At 40.3% G+C, this 22,902-nt stretch overlaps 2 protein-coding genes across 4 annotated transcripts in view; both read left to right on the forward strand.

Annotated features, from left to right (window-relative positions):
• The first annotated feature begins 374 nt into the window (after positions 1–374).
• On the forward strand, positions 375–2,233 carry LOC133471388 (zymogen granule membrane protein 16-like). The gene is made up of 5 exons (XM_061760866.1): positions 375–529; positions 654–692; positions 824–876; positions 1,515–1,641; positions 1,742–2,233. Exons 3-5 carry the CDS (start codon positions 825–827, stop codon positions 2,046–2,048), a joined length of 486 nt encoding a protein of 161 aa, XP_061616850.1. The 5' UTR covers positions 375–529; positions 654–692; position 824; the 3' UTR covers positions 2,049–2,233.
• A 2,159-nt stretch (positions 2,234–4,392) lies between these two features.
• The window catches only part of samd12 (sterile alpha motif domain containing 12), a 90,436-nt gene continuing 71,926 nt past the window's right edge, over positions 4,393–22,902 (forward strand). For 2 of the 3 annotated variants that reach the window (XM_061760343.1, XM_061760344.1), the window contains exons 1-2: positions 4,393–4,531; positions 17,365–17,478. In XM_061760343.1, coding sequence (XP_061616327.1) covers positions 4,519–4,531; positions 17,365–17,478 — 127 coding nt within the window. In that variant the 5' untranslated portion in view covers positions 4,393–4,518. The remainder of the gene's footprint in view (positions 4,532–17,364; positions 17,479–22,902) is intronic. The other variant, XM_061760346.1, reaches the window with a different exon arrangement.

Genomic DNA, 22,902 nt, shown 5'->3' on the forward strand with positions numbered 1-22,902 from the left:
ATAATTATTTGTTGTTTTGTATGCTGCTGTTCCCTCCACCAAAAAATATAACTAGATAACACCCTTCAAACCTTCAAGAAATGATTTGATCTTCTTTTAAATAAGTTGTTTCTTTTTTTTCCTCCTCCAATACCTTATCTGTCTTCCCGCTTGCTAATTCACAATACATAGCATACAGTATACAGTATACTGTAGCACACAAATTGACTGTGATAACTGAAAACTTGTTTCAGGGTTGTTCGTCTGCTTGCAAAGAAACAATGACAATGACTCGCTCATAATCCACACCCATAATTATCAGTTATATCTATTTTACAAAAAAGCAATTACCTGACGGTGGCGGACCAGTCAAGCAACCATCTAAGATTTCTCAATCGCTTCCTTGAAATTGCTTCAACCAGGATGTACTGTCTCTAATCGGCAATGGGCTCTGGCACACTCGAGGCGTGTTACTAAACCTGCTCTCATATAAGAAACAGAAGAATTAGAGCCGCACACGCTGATCTTTGAGCCCTTGCATGTAAAATCTGTGAGTATGGTTATTTGTTTTTGACAAGTAATTACAATTCGACAGTTTGCTATGGCTAATAATCTTCTTATCGATGCAAATGAGTTTGTTATATAGACTATGTTGTATTCCGATTACTTACTAGGTACATGCCAGTTGTTGTGGGATCAGAGAAATAAGACAGGTAATAACTGAGGCTGCTTAAATACCTCACAATACATATTATCCTAAATGAAACAAGTCATTAAACATATATGTATGGTGTATATATAGTTACAGCTTTTTCTTTTTTTTTTTTTTTCTTTTTTTTTACAGAATGCATTCTATTGCGATCATCACTCTTCTCATGCTCACTGTATTTCCAACTGGTAAGTTATTTAATTTTGCAGTATATAAGTTACTCATGTATTTGGGAAGATAACAGTCTGTGTTTGACATGCTGACAGGAAGATTTTAAGAATTTACTTTTTCTTTTTCTTCTTTAACCACTTTTCAAAATATCCCACCCGACAGAGACGATATACAATAAAATGATAATAAAAAACAAACTTTTGACCCATTTTGAGATCTAAGGTACTATTATAACATTTTAAATGTGATCCTAACAATACTGACTTGAGCTTTATGCACAAAAAAATATCTTCAGTGGCAGCGGACAATCAACATAGAATCCGTAGTCTACATGACTTCTAGCCAAGGGACATATTTTACATTAGAAAAATCCCATGGTACACCACCAGACAATAAATTGGCACAAAAATTCAACAGCAGTATAAAATACAGCATAATTGGAATATGATCTTGCACAGCGAGGTCTATAGTAACTGATGTTCAAGTAATGCAATTCCTTTTCTGTCCATGTGGTATTTGGATGGATTGAAAGTGGATTTATTAAATTCATCATGCTGGACCACAACATCTAAACTTGTCTCAATACAAACAGAACGTATTGGGTCCTCCTTTCCTCATGTCTATGTTGTTGTTGTTGTTGTTGTTTAAATTTTAGTCCAGCCTGAAATGTACTCGTTTAGCCAACCAGTGGGCCCGGGGGGAGGTGACTCATTCACTCTCTCTGGAGATGGTGCCATCACAGCTGTCCGGCTATGGGAGAGATACTACAGTATCGTCACTGGGTAAATATTCAACAAATGTGATCTGATTGAACAATTTGGTAATCGTTATTATAACATGCATGCTAAATTAAGTGATTTAATTTATTTGTCTCTCCATCAGAATTCAATTCCGCTATGGTCCAATCTGGTCTCCTGTAGTTGGCAAAGAAAATGGCATGGTCAAGGAGATTCAGTTGTTCAAGGATGAAACCATTATTCAGATTTCTGGAAAGTACACCAACGTCATGCAGTCAATCGTGCTCGTCACTAATAAGGGGCGAGCACTGCATGCAGGTCAGCCCCGCGGCACTTCCTTCAACATGTATGCCGACAACAAGGAAACCCAGCTTCGCCTGCTCAGCGGCCAATACAGAAATGGCTTCACTTTCTTTGGGTCACATTGGGGCGTACCTCATTATTATTTATAAATTGTAGCTAACTTTTCCTCTACTTTGCTCTTTAAAACTTCATTCAAGAGGCCTTACTTTAAGTTTGTCTTGATTGGAAGCACTACCAGTGGACTTGCACAGAACAAATGTATTCATATGAGGGCATTTTTTTCTTTGCTTTTAACTGTCTTAATCAAATTAAAGATGATTGATGATACTTTGAATATTTTTGTCTGTTGTCCCTACAAGAATTCTCAATGAACAGTATACATTTGCTTTATTATTTGGCAAATTTTCCAACAATATACACATGTACACATTTATTAGATATATTTATCATGCACACACCTGAATATCATTTTCTTTTCACCAAAGCAATGTCTAAACAAGGACCGGTCTAACATTTATTTCATGCATTTCTGTCTTTTTTTCCTCACATGCAAACTACATTTGAGGTTTGTTTTTAAACACCATTTTCTAACTGACACACAGGCACAAAAACTTTTTTTTAAATGAAAAATTAGAATCATATTTTACTATTGCTATAAAATAGATCAGAAAAAGAAAGAAAAATAATTTATGTGTGTGGTTGTGTGCGGCAGTATCCATTAGCTAAAATATGAGTGTTTGATTTGCATTTTTCCATTCTTTTTAATTCACTTTAAAGCTCAATTTTTTTCAGGAGTGACGTAATTCCCCCATGAGTGTATGAAGTATGATTACCCTTGCCCGACAATGTTTTAAGTGTCTTACTTGTGTAGAATGATTCTGACTGAGTGAACGGGTTTTCCTTAAGGGTAAAAGAAATTGTTTTGACATGAACTAACCCCACTTGGTGTGGCTGGAATGTTGGATTAAAAAAACAAAAAACTGTATGTTCTGACAAAGCGTCAAAGAATACAAGATTAACAAAGATAGAAGTAAAGGGGCATGCATTGTGACAGCCTCACCTTCATTGTTTTGATTTAAAAAAAAATGGGTTGTGAAAATTGCCCTTGAATGTTGTGTAATGAAGGAACATTAGTATTTCATTACAATAAAAGTGTCAAAATCATAATATTCTGTTCATAGTGTTTTACCGTTTCACAATTCTTACATACATTAAATTTTTTTGAGTTTTTTTTTCTTTAGAGTTTCTGCTTGAATTTCTAAGGTCATGCTTGAAGATGAGTTTGTTAATGAAAGCATGATTCTTCGTACCATGGAAGAAAGTGGTCAGTCAGAAAATCCACATAATTTTCACACCTTCAGGGACTCTAAAAGGGCCGACAAACTTTCTCCCCGGGATGTTTCCGGCCAAATACAGTACAATGTGACATTTTGGAGAGTTTCTGCTTGAGTTTATTTTCAGAATGTCAGAATAGCCTCCTGCTGTTTGGATGTCAACTGCCTCCCACCAACTGTGATCATTCGCTGGAGGATGCTCCAAAGGTTTTCAATACGGGTTGAGGTCAGGGGAGGATGGGGCCACAACATGAATTTCTCTCCTTTTATGCCCATAGCAGCAAATGATACAGAGGTATACCATGCAGCCTGAGATTGTCCTTCATCAGTGGGCAGGAGACAGATCGATGGTGGTGGATGGTTGGTGGAAGACCACCATGTTCCAACAAGGCTGCGACGTTAGCAAGGAAGTGGCGGACTGGCGGAGTCATGTGTTGGGCCAGAAACATGCCAATGATAGAGCTTGTTGGACCCTTTAGGGTCCCTGAAGATGTGAAAATAATCTCGGAAATGTATGTGGATTTTCTGACTGACCATTTTCTTCCATGGTACCAAGAGATGAACCATGCTTTCATTAGCAAAAGCATCTTCAAGCTTGACAATGCATCATCTCAAAGAAATTCAAGTAAACACTCTCCAAAAAGTAACACGTTTAATGAAGAAAGAATTGTGAAGCTGATATCAAATATGGGGTCTATGTCAAAATGTTGTTATGATGTTTTTGATTGAAATAGCTTTTGATTTTGATATGACCTAATGCTGCAAATTTTTAAATAATGACAATTTTTAGTTCTTAAAAACCTGACAAATGTCTTGAAACTCTGTTGTGCTTGATCATTTGGAACAGTGCATTTACATTTGTTTTTTTATTTTTGAGAAATACTGTTATCTTTCGGAGCTTTGTTCAAAAACATTTGAATTATATTGTGACAGTTGACGGCTTGAAAATTATGCCGACTGTCATTTTTATCAATTATATAGCAAAATCAGAGAAAGAAAATATAATTTGCATAATAATTTGGAGCACAGTGTATATAATCCACTGTCTAAAACTATCCCTATTAATAGGGAATGAGTGTCTGATTCCTAACCCAGCAATGTGTCCCCACGACTTTAGCCAGTCTTCTGTTCTCAGACTACATTTCCCGTGATCCTTTGAGCCGCGGCAGCAGCCGATGTGCACTGTGGCTTGCCCGCAGCAACGAAACGATAAAACGGTTGAACAAGGTAGAATGAGAAAGCGTCGACTTTCACATTTTCCCCAGCTCTTTTTGCGAGTGATGCTATGGCTGTCGAAGGTAAGCGGACATTATTTTTCCTCTGTTGTTGTTCCTTGTGTACCCAAAAAAAAAAAAAAAAAAGATAAGAGGAAATAGTTAAAAGTCACAGCGATGACAAGGAAGGCTGTGCTGCGTGCCCAGACTTGGAAGGGGTCAACTGTGAAAGGTCGTGATTGGGTGATGCTTTGCAAGTCTTTTCCCTCTTTCCACATCACTGTGCCGGCTAACGTGCTAATGTGCTAATGTGCTCTTCGTCTACTTCTTGACCGTTTTGCTTGGAAAGGCACCACGCTTTGCCTGTGTTGTGACGTAATTGCGTGTGTGTGAGTGAGTGAGACACCGGTCCAGCTCATCCTGCAGCAGGTGGTCTAAGCATGTGGACCATCTCCTCGGTAACTGGGAGAAAATAGTGACTGAAGCTGCATCTGTGAGGACACTGGATGTGAGAGAAGTCGTAGTCCCTGTTTGCACCTGAACTTGACTGTCTTGTTCCTTCTCCGAGACATGATGACGTGGACGCTTACAAGACTTTTTGTTGCCATGCATCGGTGCCATTGAATAGATACACACGATTCAAATACTTTCTGTGACTAAAACGACTGAATTAGGGATCTGCTCCTTTAATTCAGCTACCTCAAACGTCATTTGTAAAATGGCTTTTAAAATCTGTTGAGTTCTTGCTCTCACGTGGAATTATATATAGTTAACGCGCTTGGAAAATCGTGATCATTGGTTAGTTGGGCTTTCCTTCAAAATATGCCATTTTCTTGCATTTTGCATATATATTAATGTCATGAAGGTTTAAATAAGATGGCAAGTGGTGTGTTTAAATTTGGTGTTGCATATAGTTTCAGTAGTTTTCCAGTTCAGGGTGTACCCCGCCTCCTGCCCGATGATAGGCTCCAGCACACCCGCGACCCTAGTGAGGAGAAGTGGCTCAGAAAATGGATGGATGGATGGTACCAACGCGTAACAGTTGGACTTTTGATCTTTTCACCTTCATCGCTTAACAAAAAACAAAAAGTCTATATGGTATTGCTTTGACAGGGAGCGACGATAACCCCGATAATAATCCATGTTTGAAATTGTGGTTATTTGGACTAATGTGACATCTGTTTTTTTGTTTGACCTTTGAACTCAGTTACATTGGCCATTGGATTGGATATCATTCAAAACGATCAGAGGTCACGCTCTGATTGGAAGTAGGGAATAATCTGTGGCAAAACCCGCCTAAACTGTCGTGAAGTGTGCTTTGTATGGCAACTGTTTTCATGAGTGGCTGATCAAGCTTTCAAATTTGAATCACCAGCGCACACCGTCACACATTACAGCCAATCAAAATGCACATAAACTTTCACTCACGCTAAAATCACATTTCCGGGTTTTAACCGGTCGGAACAGCTGCCGAACCGCCCCCAAGCCAAATAAAGAGTTTATAATGTATCAGATATTGTTTTTTTTTTTTTTTACAACAATATGTGGCTACGGTAAATTTATCATATCTAATGTGTTGTGGATGAAAAAGCGAAGCTCGTGACCAAACGCTGGGTACGTTAAAGTGAACGGGAGCAAGCAAGACTCAAAATATCCACACTCCCGCTTTTATTCTTGCCCATGTCCACTCTCTTTAGCAACCTGCTTCTTCCTTGACTGTTAATCTATCATTTTATGGTTTAATAAATGTGATAAAAGTACAATACACTATGTACAGTATCAAACGCCTATACAGACTCGCTGTTCAAGGCGTCCATATAAGTAATCCCTCAATGGCCGGGGTTCAGTCGGCGACTCCCTTTTTTTTTTTTTTTTTTTGCGATGTTCCAATCCAATCGGATTCGACCGCATCACACAGTATGCAGGAGGCCTTACCCAAGTAATTATTTGGAGGGCAACTTTTTACTAAAGTCATATTATGCTAAACTAACAGTACTCTTACTTAAGTACAATTTTCAGCTACCCTACTACCCACCACTGGTCAGTCGTTCATACCTGTTAGTTTTTTTTTGGTGTTGCCATTAAACCTATACATGCAAACAGGATATAAGGATAACCTGAAATGTAATTAGGACATATCTACATATCATTCATCAGCTGTCAGAACGATCCTTCAAAAGACTGTTGACCATATCTCCTCCATTCACTGTGAAGAGGAAGCGTTGACAAGCAATGCTCATCAACTGAGGCATTGATGATGATGGCACCCTATGTTAAAATGAAATAGCTGACAGGTCTGCTAAAAATAAGTACTTACTGGCAAAAAAAAATCCTCCGAGAAACTGATGACGGGATGTGAGCGCGGTAGAACATATCAGTACAAACGTGTTGCAAGGCGTTGCGCATATCTCAGCCCTTCACCAAGGCTGAAAATTTACAGACTTCTAAGATCACCTAATGTTCTCTTCACAATTTGATGCAGTATTCACTGAAAATACAATGTACTGTTTATACCATGTAAGCAAACAAAAAAAAATACTTCATTTATCCTGATTACACACCTTGCACTAAATTGGAATGTTTGTTTATATATTTATTAATATATATATCATGTTTTTGTGACCTTTTCTCTGAGTATAATTCACTGGTGAATAATTTTTTTAAGTAACCAAGAATGGTTCGACACATATTTTATGCAACTGACCCAAAAGGTTTTAATGATTAACAAATAGCAACTTTACCATAACAGCTTCCAAAATCATTGTAAACGGTACAATGTGTTGCAATTAGCAGACTGTAGCGTTGTTGTTATTGCCATGGTGACCCTGTATAAAATGATTATAGACAAAATGCAGAGGATCTGTTCTCATTTCACATGCTGGAAGAAAATAACATAGCTCTGCAGCATGACTGTTCTCTTCCACTACTCTTCCAACCCCTCAGACATGAAATATAGGTCAACTATTGCATCATTTATAACACATGAGAAGACAATTTTTGCTTTATAAAAGCAAAGCGCACTTTTGAATGTCTCCCTGAAATGCCCAGTTCTTTTGGGAGCAATGTCGCTTCAAGCTTTAAAACTTACGTTTTGTGCTTGATTGCAAAAACAAAGAACATAAGACGAAGATCAGTGGTTTGATTTAGACTCGCAAGTGATGTTTCTCGAGCTAAAGACGCTTTGAAGAATGATGAAATGAAATGGAAAGACCCCGCCAGATATACATTTAAGAGTTATAGATACCGGTGTGTTCCTGAGAGCATTACGTTTAGGTGATTTGCCAAGATCTGTGCCTTTGCATCTCCTTTGACCTTGTGGCTTAGTGTTTGCTCTGCTTTGCTTTCTCAAATAGGGTGTACGCAATTTAATTTACAACACCTGGAAAATAATCAGGGACAGAGAGAAATTGAATTACCTGAAGTAAATTGCCACAACAAAAGGTCTGATTACTTTATTGTTGATTATTTGTCTCCATCCATCCATCCATTTTCTGTCTCCATCCACCCATCCATCCATCCATTTCCTGTACTGTTTATCCTCACTAGGGTCAAAGAAAAAGTACAAAGGCGAGAGGTTTACATTAGAGCTCCTGTTTGCATGCACTTTGAGTCACATTGAGCAGAATAACGCTGCCCAGACAAGTATGCCATAGCATCTCTCACCTTCACATGGCTGACATGTTGTTTTTGTTTTGATTGCAAACTAGTTGAGACTTAAGCCTTAATTACTTCCAGACACTGATTCATCAACCATCACTTCCAGATGACTGTCAGAGTTATCGTTAATAGATTATTGATAGATCACTACGTTCCCTGGTATTAATGATCTGTTTTTGCTATTTGAGTCATGATGGAGCCATTCTCATTCAAAAATCCATCATGTTAAAATATAGTAAAACAATTATGACGAATGTCAGTCGAGGCGACACTTTGGGAAAGCCATGTGATATTTGGGCAAAAGGCTCACACTGAAGTAAACTAGATGCATAATGTAGTTGAAGCAAGCGGAAAAAGTGCATCCCGCGTCTGGCCAAAGCAGTTGTTTACGCCTGTGGCTAAGTTTGTTCATTTGCCTCTTGCCTCTGTGCATCAAGACTCCTAAATGTCCTGCTTTGCTTGCCTGTGCATCCATTCAGAAAAGTCATTCCAAATCCATTCACGGATTTAGCGGCGCAATAGAATTAGTGGAATAAAAATGTTTATTACAGTCTGTGGTATAGGATTACATCTGTTCAGTCATAATAACAGTAAGGAGCATCTCCTCATCCGTGTTGAGGAGAAATTGAATTAAGATGACTGAGGATGAAACAAATGTCATGGGAAAGAATTGTGTGGTCTTCCCTGGAGTGGCCCTATAGCCATCATATGTGGCCTTTTGAAAGGTAGTGCTGCATGAAATTCTGAATGACAGTCTTTGCAAGATAAACCGACTCACTTAAGTATGAATAGAATATACCCTAACCCTCTATATACTGTGTGTGTATATATTTATATATATGTATGTATGTGTATATATATATGTATGTATATATATATTCATACATATGTGTGTGTGTGTGTGTGAAAATACATACACACACACACACACACACACACATACATGTATGTATGTATGTATGTATATATATGGCGGCACAGTGGACGACTGGTTAGAGCGTCTGCCTCACAGTTTTGAGGACCGGGGTTCAATCCCCGGCCCCGCCTGTGTGGAGTTTGCATGTTCTCCCCGTGCCTGCATGGGTTTTTTCCGGGCACTCCGGTTTCCTCCCACATCCCAAAAACATGCCTTGTAAATTTGTTCATTTCCATGAGTAAAAGCTAAGAAGCATTCCAAAATAATTGATTGGCTTCTCATATTGGAACCATTTTATTGGGGTGATGGGATACCCAAAGGGTGAAGCTGTGGAAACACACTCCAGTCCATTGATTAGTTGACAGTTAATCTTGACTCGATAATGGGGAATAACCCGACAAATGCCTTTTCTCTGAAGTGATGCAGTCATATGCTAAGAGGTAAGTTTTTCCCCAGTGTTGTTCCTTGTTGTCTTTTGTTCCACTTCCTTATCATTGCGTCGCTGATTATATCAAATGGCACTACTGGAATAGTCAACATTCCAACCTCACACCCCACATGGAAACATTAGCGACATCAGGTTAATTCTGAACTTCTTCCTTCAAGTGAAAAAAAAACTGTTTATAACTTTGGCAGCGCTCAGAGATATGCAGACATTGAACTGCAACCATTGCTTCCTGATTGAATCCCTGTGCAGTGTGTTGGAAAACTGATTAGTATTCAGTTCGACTAGAATGTGCAGAATATGTTCCGACGCCTACTGGCTGTTAGTATTGGTGGACTCCTCTGCAATGCTCTTCACAGGCTTTATTATTTACACTTCAGTTGTGAAGACAGCAGACCCTGAAATCAGGAGAAAGAAGTGACAGTCAAAACCAAACAAGCATCAGCCACCATCCGTAATCGCTGATGTGCCTTTGCCAAATGATAAGGTACATTTTTGTGCGTGTCTTGTTTTTGTACTGTATACTATAGTGAAGTCACTGACCTCAAATGGGGTTAAAAAACAAAAAACTAATTACCAGACTACATGACATCTTGTGTTGTAAAGGGGTACTTCAAAATCTCCCAGCACTGGTGTCAGCCTTTTTGAAGTTTGAAGCCCATGCAAATTAGACTCTGGAGCGAAGAGATAAGTGGAATACTTTTAGCCTTTTATATACCCATCGTCTCTGTGACAAATGACGCACAGCTTTTTGTGAATATTTCACGTCATTCGGAAGTCAGTGATGTGGAGTGGAGGAGCTTCACTCCACAAAATGACCCCAAAAATTATCTGCGCCGCAGATTTGAAGCTGCTGAACTGTTAGTTACATCCCGACGGGCACAGATGGCGGAGTCAATGTCAGGTGAAGGAAACTGGGGGTGAGTAGATTCTGGCATCTAAAGTTGAACATACATCGCATTAGACCTAGTGTTTTAGATTACATTTATATACAGTAAGATATGTGATTCAGGCTGGACGGTGAGCAACACTTAGCTTTTTCCAATGCTGAAAAACAAATCTCCTATGTTCAAATTTGGTCAATTTCAGATTTTTTCACAAATTTAATACCCTTGGTCAGTACCCAAGTGGGCCTGTTATTTGTGCAAATGATTGACCAACCTAAATCATTGAAAATGGCTTGCTCTATTTGATGATGCAATGCTAATGGCTCAACAAACATGTTGTTTATTTGGTTTCCTCATAAGTGATGGTTTTGGAAATACGAGGATTCTGCCCAACACCAGAACTGTTACATTGTGAATTCATACATATCTTCCATTTTGTTTTTCATGTAAAGAAATGCAAATATATTTATAGAAGAAAGAAATATGAAACATGAATGCCTCAAAATGCACTGATAATCAGTTATTGAATCAAATTGTAGCTCTTTGCAATGTAATCAAATTGTAAGGTGGCAGGACATTCCCACCCTAATTTTAATGTAAATAATGAAAGGAAGGAATCAGTTGCCTGATTAAAATGGCATAATAGCGAAACCTCCTCCCTAAAATTACATGCACCTATAGTACACTTGGCTTTGAATTTAATTTCATAACCTGCTGTAGTCAGCCACACCTGCCACTAATGATAATAATGATCTATGGATCTTTGGCAGCACACTGCACACCCATTTTTTCCCCCTTCAACTTTAAACAAAAACGACACACTCCGACTACACCACTTACCTACTAAAATTTTGCTCTCGGTCATCTAGTGGTTAAAAAGCTTGATAATGTTCGTTAAAATGTCACACAGTCAAAGCAACAACTAATTGAAGCCCTGATCACTCCGGTGCAAATCTGTGGCTAATAATATAAGTAAATAACACAAACTAAGATCTTCCTAACTAAGACTTAACTAGAATTAACACAAATAAAATAGATGTGAAGAGCTGTGAACTTTGTAAGAAGATTGTAAACTGGAACCCAAAGCACAGGTGCCTCAGGGTATATGAGCAACCAGTTTATACATTCGGCAAAACAAAGCGAAGCACTTCCTAAATGGTGAATCACGATAGTGGGAGACCAGGACAAAGCCCCCGTAGGAACGTTAAACTTCCGCATTGTATATTTTGTTTTACAAAATGTGTCCAAACATGACAATGTCCCATGTTTAGGCTTTGTTCGTGTTTACAAATGTCATATCATATTTGTATACCTAAATTATACTCATGTATTTAACGTTTGTCCGAAGACACCAGCCATTAAGAATACAACATTTTGAGCAAGTTCGGATTCAAACCATTATGTCATCAAACCGATATGCTAGTTATTTTGGCATACACAGGAAGTCCGCTAACGAGTTTTCTGGGTTTGGTCATGTAACATTCCGAATATAGATGATTTAATCCTTCTCGTAATGTGGGGTACTAAAATGCCTGTGCTTTTATGAATCTCTTAAGACACTATTGTAACACTTGGGTTGAGAACTTTCAGAACTTTGCGCTCACATGTTATTTTGGTCACCGTTAGAGTGAGGTTTGTTCCTCTTATCAAATATTTAAAAAAAACAGTTGCACAGTTCTAAATCCATCCATCTATCCATTTTCTTTACCCCTTATCCTCACTAGGGTCGCGGGCTGCTGGAGCCTATCCCAGCTATCTTCGGGCGGGAGGCAGGGTACACTCTGAACCGGTCGCCAGCCAATCGCAGGGCACATAGAAACAAACAACCATTCGCGCACACATTCACACCTACGGGCAATTTAGAGTCTTCAATCAACCTACCACGCATGTTTTTTGGGATGGGGGAGGAAACTACAGTGCCCGGAGAAAAGCCACCCAGGCACGGGGAGAACATGCAAACTCCACACAGGCTGGGATGGGATTTGAACCCCGGTCCCCAGAACTGTGAGGCAGATGTGCTAACCAGTTGTCCACCGTGCTGGCCAGTTCGAAATCTAGACAGGCCAGTTCTAAATCTAGACAATGTTGTCCACCGTGCTGGCCAGTTCGAAATCTAGACAGGCCAGTTCTAAATCTAGACAATCTATTTATGTAGCCTTTGTGCTGCCTGTCTTTGAAGCAGAGTGCATTTATGCCCGGAATACGTACTTCAAAGTGAGTCAGAGTTAACTGCAGTTTATATTTCGCTCATCTGTGTTTGTGCATGAACTGGGCCATTTGACTGTCTTTTCTCACTGGCTGTGCCTCACTGACTTACTTTGTCTCTATTTCTCATAGAAGGGAAAAATATTTTTTTCTCAGAGATGCAAGGAAGATCTTTTTCCTATCAAGATTTTGAGCACAACTCTGTTGACAGAATCTCTGCATTGATCATTATTGGTTTTGCAATAATCCCTTGCCATTACCTTTTTAAAAATTTACTCAAAATATAGTAGCTAGAGATGACACGGTATGAAAATTTTATATTGTGATTATAGTAACCAACATTATCACTGTATTGGCATGATATTGCTCAAAAAACTAAATCCCAGATACAGGTACCAAAAGCATTGCAACATGCTTGAACCGATGCCACACTCTTGTCCGCAACAACCAAAGTAATTTTTTATGCATGCAATACTCCACAAAATCTACCAAGGACTTGGCAAAATGATGGATGCCGAGTTCTCTAGCAATTTAGAGCAGTTTGAAATGAATAATACAACAATAGTCTGGTGCATTGCCCATTGTGCAAATGGCGCAGACGTCAATACATTTATGCAGTGTAAGGTGACCAGTAGTGTGATAATCTGGAACAATGCCAATTGTGCAAATGGTGCAGACACTTCTCAAGCACGAGCAGCCAGTATTGGTCAACAACAGATATGCAAGTAGTGCAGAGTGGCGAGACTACTACAGTGAGTGCACGAGTAATGTATAATTGGCCTGACAGAGATGTGACTCTGCTGGGCCTGTTTGAGGATGGATGTTGATGTTGGTCTCCCACTTCAGGTCCTGAGAGATTGTAATTCCCAGGATCTTGAAGGTCTCGACGGTTGACACAGGGTAGTTGGACAACATGAGGGGCAGTTGTAGAGAAGAATGCTTCCTGAAGTCCATGATCATCTCTACAGTCTTGAGCGTGTTCACCTCCAGGTTGTGTCGGCCCCACCACAGCTCCAGGGGCTCCACTTCCTGTCGATACGCAGTCTCGTCGCCGTCTTTGATGAGGCCGATGACTGTGTTGTTGTCTGCAAACTTCAGGAGTTTGACAGCCGTGTCCGTTGAGGTGCAGTCGTTCGTGTAGAAAGAGAAGAGCAGCAGAGAGAGGACACATCCTTGGGGCGCCCAGGTGCTGGTGGTGCGTGTAGATGAGGTGGTGTCCCCTAGCCTCACCTGCTGTGTCCTGCCCATCAGGAAGCTATAAATCCACTAGCAGATAGCAGGCGAGATGCTGAGCTGGAGAAGCTTGGAGGAGAGGAGTTCGGGGATGATGTTGTTGAACGCAGAGCTGAAGTCCACAAACAGGATCCTCGCGTAGGTGCCAGTGCTGTCAAGATGCTCTTATCTGATATTGTAATGTATGTGTTTTCTAATGGACTATGAGTCTGCTTAATGGATGGATGTATTGCTTTGACTAAAACAAAGGGGAAAACAGAAACTGTTATTTATATTATTTCAGCTATGATTTTCTCGTTGGGCCATTTTTCTTTTTCTTTGTTAAACTACAAAAGAGGTGTTTAATTGTTGTTGTTTTTTTGTTTTTTTTTGTTTTTTTGGAAGGGGTGCTTGGAAAAATATCTCCACTGTAAGGTGTCCTTAGCTGGACCCAAAGTTTGAGAATCCCTGTTCTAAACAGTTAAATATTAATGGCTATAAACAAAGCACTGTGAGGTTTTCATGCGGTAAATCTTTTAGGACTAGTGTTACTAATACATAGAGAGCTAAACAAATGAACCAACTTGCTCTTTGGAACACAAACGTGAGCCTGAAGCGGCGTCCATAGTTGACATTGTCACTGGTTGGCCTCTTGTTCGCCAGAGGTTCCCCTCGTTGTACTCTCCTGTTTTGTTAGCGGCTAGCGAGATAAGATAACCAGCTTGAAAGGCTTCAAAGGGGTCATGCATGCATCCTCAATAATAATTTCTCGTTAGCCTCCTTCTCATCTGCCATCCACCAGACAGACAGATGTCTTAAAACTTTTTTAAAAAGTGCTTAAAAAAACAACAACACAAACACACACATACTGTGGTGTCTCGTCCAACCACTAGGGGCACTATGGAAAGGAGAGACTAGATGCGAGGTGTAGAAAAGGAAACAGAGAAGAAATAAGATGAAGAAGAAAGTAGCATTGACAGTGCTGACTGAAAAATCAAGCAAAGTAAAAGGAATTACAACTGTTTTTATTTGAAATACAACATATACATAGCTCCACATAAACCCTGCCGTGCTTAAATCCAGTGTGTTATTTCCTAGTATTGATACAATCGATTGATTACCTTTGTAAAATTATTCAAATCAATATATTTATGTCCGAAAGGCTAATTTGCCAAGGACAGATTGATCCAGTTGGATCGCAGGAATATAAAGCGATACATTGGTATCATGAATGAAACGTTACACCACTACTGTCAATAAATAAGACTCAAGCACGATATTAAGTCCATCCATCCATCCATTTTCTCAACCACTTTATCCTCACAAGGGTCGCGGGCGTGCTGGAGCCCATCCCAGCTATCCTCGGGCGAGAGGCGGGGTACACCCTGAATTGGTCGCCAGCTAATTGCAGGGCACATATAAACAAACAACCATTCATGCACACATTCACACTTAAGGGCAATTTAGAGTCTTCAATCAACCTACCATGCATGTTTTGGGGATATGGGAGGAAACTGGAGTGCCCGGAGAAATCCCACGCAGGCACGGGGAGAACACGCAAACTCCACACAGGCGGGGCCGGGATTTGAACCCCGATCCTCAGAACTATGAGGCAGATGTGCTAACCAGTCGGTCACCGTGTCGCCTCGATATTAAGTCATACAAGTAAAACATAAGTAAGTAAAACATCCCATGCTATGTGTTGCCTTGTTAGTCTGCTGCCTGATTAACACTCATTTGTAACTCTTGATTTGCTACAGGTTACATGTTCACCAGTTGAATTTTTGCCGTGGTGTAGAACCTGTGGTCAACACCTCTCAGGCAGCCACAATATTAAAAAACAGCTCAAAGTAATGTATATTTGGCATTGTCAATCAATTTTTTTTTTCTGTGGAAAAAAAAGCCGTGGTTCAGCTCTAAAAATCACACAGTCCATGTTTCACAAATATTTAGTCTGCACTTAACACTTCACATTAACACTTAACATTGTTTCAAGCCATATGCTGTAAGTGGAGGTGGCTGGTGTTTGTTGCTGTAACATTAATCAAATCCACCTTCACGTGTCTGATAAAATCTCTCTCATTGGAAAAGATATGATGAAAAGGAGGCAGGCCCCCCCGTGTGTCTTCCCCCTCAATGCTCACACAGCGCATGTCAGGGTGGGGAAAGGGATTAATGTAATGGTGCTATTTATAGTAACCGTTGCTGATTTAGAAAAAGAACATCTCATTGCCCCTCCCTTCTGCCCATTCGTCTCATTATAGAATTGAGGACAATACAACAGTCCTCCATCTTTATGCTATCTTTCTTGATAGCCTTAATTCCTGTCATCATCTTCTGTACGTCTTTAGTCACGTCACGCTATACCTTTAGGTCTCTGATCTTTTTAAAGGAAGACTGTAATTTCTCCTTTGGTGTGATTGTATATCAATCACAAGCTCCTCATTTGAGTCGTGGTGAAGAGAAGGGCTGAAAGAGTGAGCCAGGAGGAGAGAGGAGAGGGGAAGCAGTGAAGAGAGGGCAATGGTTCGTGCTGCGCATTTCAATTGCGTTCAAAACCTTGCTCACTTGTGTGTATTCTCCAATGAAACCTCTGGTCCTGTGCTGAAGGACTTGGAATGCAAACAGACCTGATGCTTGCCATTTCCCTTTAATGATTTGAGTCTACCTGCCGCCAAACAATGGTCGCCAGCTTTTAAACACCTGAAAGCAAAATCCCAGTGTGTTAAAACCTGGTATCCTCCCATAAATCACAAAAGTAGGTGGACTGTCGCATCTTTGGGTTGGCAGGATTTTTGTGGACGTCGAATATTTTAGTTCTCTTTACTTCAAAGATGGGGGCTCAGTCTGCTCAACTGGTCATGACATTTTTATTATTTATTTTTATTTTTTTTCTTGCCGGAGGTTGGGGGTGCGGGGGGTGCTCAACTCAAGGCCCGGGGGCCAGATCTGGCCCACCACATAATTTTATGTGGCCCGCAAAAGCAAATCATATACGTCATGATTCTTGCTGATATCTGTAACACAATTTAAAATCGTCATGTAGTAAATATTAACGTTGAGCTATTGCAAACATTTTTGTTGATGTTACCAAACCCTTTTTTACAGTAACTTGATCAATAGTTGAATAAACTATTATCCTTGACCATAACTACTTATTCATCAATTTGTTGTGTATATGTTGTGGTTATATACTGAGGTAAACCTTAACCACAATGTGCCCTGTGAGAAAAGTTAGTTTGACATGCATGATATAGGGGAACCCTTCTTTTCTTTTTTCTAAAAGACTCCATGAATAAACAATCTCATCTGAATTTGTGAACCCATTGGGTGATGTCCCTTATGGTGTAGGAGTTGGACAGCAAAAGAGAAGAACACTTAAGTTAATAGTATGAACTTATTACTTACGTTCAAAGTGTAAACTAGGTTTTGGTAGAATTTGTGATCATAGTTTGTGACCCCAGGGGGCGATACTGTTTCTATCAGGAGTTATTAAGCCTGCATGTCTGCATTGACTAATACAGAGAGCGGGACATCCATATACACATGTAATTCATTAATGCAATAACAGATCATACAATATCACACATCACAGATTCTATCGAAACCCTTGAGGACTTGCACCCTGCCAGAACTAAGACAAGGGCGTGCAAAATCCACTCGGACCGTCCCCACCCCGGTCACCAGCTCTTCCAGCTCCTTCCCTCAGGTAGGCGCTACCGATCAATGCAAACTAGAACTAGTAGACATTCCAACAGCTTCTTCCCTCTTGCAATCAACTTCTTAAACAGCTAACTTATAATTCCATTACAACAAGCTGGCAATTTTTTGACTTGAGTTCATTGTCACATTTTCTGTGGGGCCAATTATGTATTACTCGTGCACTCACTGTAGTTGTCTCGCCGTGCTGCACTATTTGCATATACTGGCCACTCATGCCAGAGTAGCATCTGCTCCATTTGCACACTGATTGAGGAGTGTCTGTAACATTTGCACAACCATTGTCCCAGATTATCGCACTACTCGTCACTTTAAACCGCATACACTCCTTGAAGTCTCAGTGCCCTTTGCACAATGGTCATTGCACCGGACTATTGCGATATTAGCCATTCGAACTGCTCTAAGTGCTAGAGGACTCTGCATCTTTTTGCACAATTGTTTTTTGTCAATGTCTTTATGTCTCCAAAGTGTCTGTTGTACTAGAGTGGCTCCAACTACCGGAGACAAATTCCTTGTGTGTTTTGGACATACTTGGCAAATAAAGATGATTCTGATTCTGATTCTGATTCTGAAACCCAGTTTATGCTTATAATGTAGCCCAAGTAGAGTTCTTCTCTTTTTCGGTCAACTCTCAAACGTACTTAACCCTGTTCTACTATGTTCTACTAGTGTTCTCATCTGCATTGTGACTGCCACGGCAGATTTTTTGACAGTTTACGTAACTCACCGTGTATCCATGGAAATACCGGCCTGACATGTTTGCCCATCCCGCCCCCCTGCATTGTCTGACGAGTCCCGTTTTGTCCATGGTGGCCTGAAACTGGCCTACCATGGTCTCCAGGAACAAAGTGTGAATGTATCTTCAGTCATAAATTGGGCATCTTTATGGGTAGACGCTCTTGTAATGTGATTCACATTCTGCTGACTAGCTGAAAGCTAAAAAAATGAGGAGATGCAATTGATTCACACTTCAGTGAACACCAGCTGGAAGCAAGATTGAAGAGCTGTCCGACACTGACAGAACAATAATTATTTCATCCTTGACTGACTTATACATCAATGAACGTGATTTGCTTCATTGATCCAAAGCTGAAGCCTCTTTATTGCAATTCTACAAAAGGGTGCAATGGAACGTTAGAAAGGAATGATATTTCAGATGTCATTCAGTGCTCACACTCCAGCCACGTTTTAGGTATGATTGCATCATTTCAAGTGCCGATCTGCTTTAAGTTAACAAAAACAATCAGTAGAGTTCAGACCACCGTCAAAGGCAAACAATAATGGCCTATCGTGGGAGGTTACTCTGTCCTTGCTTATTGTATGTCACGAGAAATCAAACAGGAAACAGTTAGGTACATGGAACATTGTCACAGTGTTATTATTCCTGCCATCCATTTTCTATGCAGCTTGTCCTATGTGAACCTAACTTTCATCTGTTTTGAATGTGCGTGGAAGCCGAAGTACCCCAAGCAAACGTACACAAGCCCTGGGAAAATGCAATCTCTACACAGGAGAGGTGTGTAGTGGCAGTAGTGTATCTGTAGAGACTTGGGCTTTGGAACTGAAGGGTGCTTGTTCAATTCCCAGACGTAAATCACAGACGTGTTTGTGCAAGTCACAAGTAACTCTCAAGTCTTCATGTTTCAAGCAAGTCCCTTGTAACTGTGGCAAAACTCAATCGAGTCGATTCCCCATTAAATTTCAAGCAACTTGAGTTAATTCATTATTTGGGTTGAACGAAGTCATGTCAAGTCATAAAATCTTACTCAGTCATAACATATATTTGCACATCAGCCAATTGGCTGTAAGTATCTGTACTAGTTTTTTTTTGTTTTTTTGTAATGGTCTCTGTATCGCCTATTACTACGTCTTCTGATTCAAACGCATAACCAGCATTAATCTTAGTTAAAGTGAAAAGCTATTGTCAGACAACATGGATGGAATGCTTTTGTTTTTGTTTTGGACACAAATAGACAGAAACACTCACAAGCTCTTTACATTTCTGAAGTCTTTGTATTGCCTTTGTCTGAAGTCTACAGCTAATTGTCCCTTTCAAAAAGGGTGCGGCATGGAAATTTGACAGTGTTATTTACGACCAGAAAACTGAAAAAGTGCATGTTCTTTTAGTAGCACCTCATATGTCATGGCTGTGTTTGTTTTATTACCTGGTGAGACAAAAATAAAATAATGATATTTTGGCAAGTGGCACGGTGTACAACTGGTTAGAGCGTCTGCCTCACAGTTCTGAGGACCTGGGTTCAATCCGCGGCCCCGCCTGTGTGGAGTTTGCATGTTCACCCCGTACCTAAGTGGGTTTTCTCCGGGCACTCCGGTTTCCTCCCACATCCCCAAAACATGCATGGTAGGTTAATTGACAACTCTAAATTGCCCGTAGGTGTGAATGTGAATGTGAATGGTTGTTTGTTTGCATGTGCCCTGCGATTGGCTGGCAACCGGTTCAGGGTGTACCCCGCCTCCTGCCCGATGATAGCTGGGATAGGCTTCAGCACGCCCACGACCCTAGTGAGGAGAAACGGCACAGAAAATGGATGGATGGATGGATGGATATTATAGCAAATATCTCCTTTTCCTTTTGGCTTGTCTCGTTAGGGGTTGACACAGTGTGTCATCCTTTTTCTCCTGCAACACCAACTGCCCTCATGTCTTCCCTCACTACATCCATAAACCTTCTCTTTGGTCTTCCTCGAGCTCTCTTGCCTGGCAGCTCCATCCTCCTCATCTTTCTACTAATATACTCACTATCTCTCCTTTGGATTTGTCCAAACCATCAAAGTCTGCTCTCTTTAACTTTTTCTCCCAAACATCGAACCTTGGCTGTCCCTCCAAAGAGCTAATTTCTAATCATATCCAACCTGCTTACTCCGAGAGCGAACCTCAACATCTTAATTTCCGCCACCTCCCTCTTGTCTCTTCAGTGCCACTGTCTAATCCGTACATCATGGCTGGCCTCACCACTGTCTTATAAACTTTGCCCTTCATCCAAGCAGAGACTCTTCTGTCACATAACACACCTGACACCTTCCTTCACCCGTTCCAACCTGCTTGGACCCGTTTCTTCACTTCCTGACCACACTCACCATTGCTCTGGACTGTTGACCCCAAGTATTTAAAGTTCTCCACCCTCACTATCTCTTCTCCCTGTATCCTCACTCTTCCCCCACCACCCCTCTCATTCATGCACATATATTCTGTCTTACTTGGGCTAATCTTCATTCCTCTGCTTTCCAGTGCATGCCTCCATCTTTCTAACTGTTCCTCCACCTGCTTCATGCTTTCACTGCAGATCACAATGTCATCAGCAAACATCATGGTCCACGGAGATTGCAGTCTAACCTCATCTGTCAGCCTAACCATCACCACTGCAAACAGGAAGGGGCTCAAGGCTGATCCCTGATGCAGTCCCACCTCCACCTTAGATTTGTCTGTCACACCTACAGCACACCTCACCACTGTTCTGCTGCCCTCGTACATGTCCTGTATTATTCTAACATACTTCTCCGGCACTCCAGACGTCCGCATGCAGTACCACAGTTCCTCTCTGGGTACTCTGTCATAGACTTTCTCTAGAGCTACAAAGACATAATGTGACCTGATCTGACCTTCTCTGTACTTCTCCAACAACACCCTCAAGGAAAATAATGCATCTGTGGTACTCTTTCTAGGCATGAAACCATACTGCTGCTTGCAAATACTCACTTCTGTCTAGCCTCCACGACTCTTTCCCATAACTTCATTGTGTGGCTCATCAACTTTATTCCTCTATAGTTCCCACAGCTCTGCACATCACCCTTGTTCTTAAAAATGGACACCAGCACACTTTTCTCCATTCCTCAGGCATCTTCTCACCCGCTAGAATTCTGTTGAACAAGCTGGTCAATAACTCCACAGCCACCTCTCCTAGATGGTTCCATACCTCCACAGAAATGCCTTTCCATTTTTCATCCTCTTTAGTGCCTTTCTAACTTCACCCTTACAAATCATTGCTACTTCCTGGTCCACCACACTTGTCTTCTACTCTTCCTTCTCTCTCCTTTTCCTCATTTATCAACTCCTCAAATTATTTGTTCCCTCTATCCAGCACGCTATTGGCACCAGTCAACACATTTCCATCTCTATCCTTAATCACCCTAACCTGCTGCACATCTTTCCCATCTCTATCCCTCTGTCTGGCCAATCTGTATAGATCCTTTTCTCTGTCAAACCTGGCATACATGTCATCATATGCCTCAAAATTATAGTAAATATAATATTAAAAATTACAGTGATTGAATAATAAACCATTGGTCCTTAAAAGTTTTTTTTTAAGGCTTGAATCATCTATCCACTGTATTGTCAATAGCCTGGAATAATACTTTAACACTCACCCTAATTTGCTTATTGTAAAAACAATGCTAAGTTTTGATAGACACCATCATAAATGTATTAATCTAAAAAGCAGAATTTTTAACACCATTTCTCATTTTGGGTGCCCTAGATTGTGCAGGTGGACCCAACTCAGTGTGTGTCACTTCGGAGGTGTTGACCTGTGTAGAAATAACTCGACTGCTGCAGTGGTTGTTTGATTATCCAGATTCAGAGTCAGAATCAGTATCGGACTTAGACATATCAAGAACTGTGGTCCAAACACTACGTGGGTTTTAATATGTATAATGTGGTACAGTAGGATCTTTATTTGTTTGAGGTTTTTTTTTTATTTATGGAACATACCAAATATACCTGATTCTACCATGATGCGACTGTATCAAAAACTATACTGTCCTCTGCACAGTTGCCATTTGATGTTGTTTGTCGCCATCTAGTGGTAAGATTCAGAGAGCTGCACAATCCAAATTCCATTTTAACTCAACCAGCATGAAATAACATGGGAAATGAATACGAATGAGTATTTTGGACCCATGTTTTGTATTAAAAAGGGCGGTGCATCAAAAGGTTGATTACTTAATAATACTGCTATTTGCAGGAATTAATTGTACTGCTATGATTGTTTGTGGTTTGAGTTCATACCTATTGACCTTATTTAAGAAACTCAAACAGGTTATGTCTCTTCAAGAGCACCCCATAGGGATAATTATTAATTAATAATAATAATTATTATTATTATTAAGGGCCAAATATCGTACGTAGGTTGTGCAAGTGGACCTAATGCAAGCATCCTCCAATACCTCTGTACGTATCGGAACGTTATCTATACAAAAGAAAAGGAACAATTTGGGGGAATTTGTGACATGTGTTCTATGCACACTAACTCCATGTGAGGCATGGACAACTATGTATAAATTCAATGTGTAATTCAGTAATATGTGACAACACATTAATCAAGGCATTGTTTGAAAGTCTTAAGCAATTCTATCCTACTCAGTGGTGAGTGATCAGGGCCAGCAAGGCCCTCTCT

Source organism: Phyllopteryx taeniolatus, chromosome 21 (assembly GCF_024500385.1).
Source record: "Phyllopteryx taeniolatus isolate TA_2022b chromosome 21, UOR_Ptae_1.2, whole genome shotgun sequence".
NCBI lineage: Eukaryota > Metazoa > Chordata > Actinopteri > Syngnathiformes > Syngnathidae > Phyllopteryx > Phyllopteryx taeniolatus.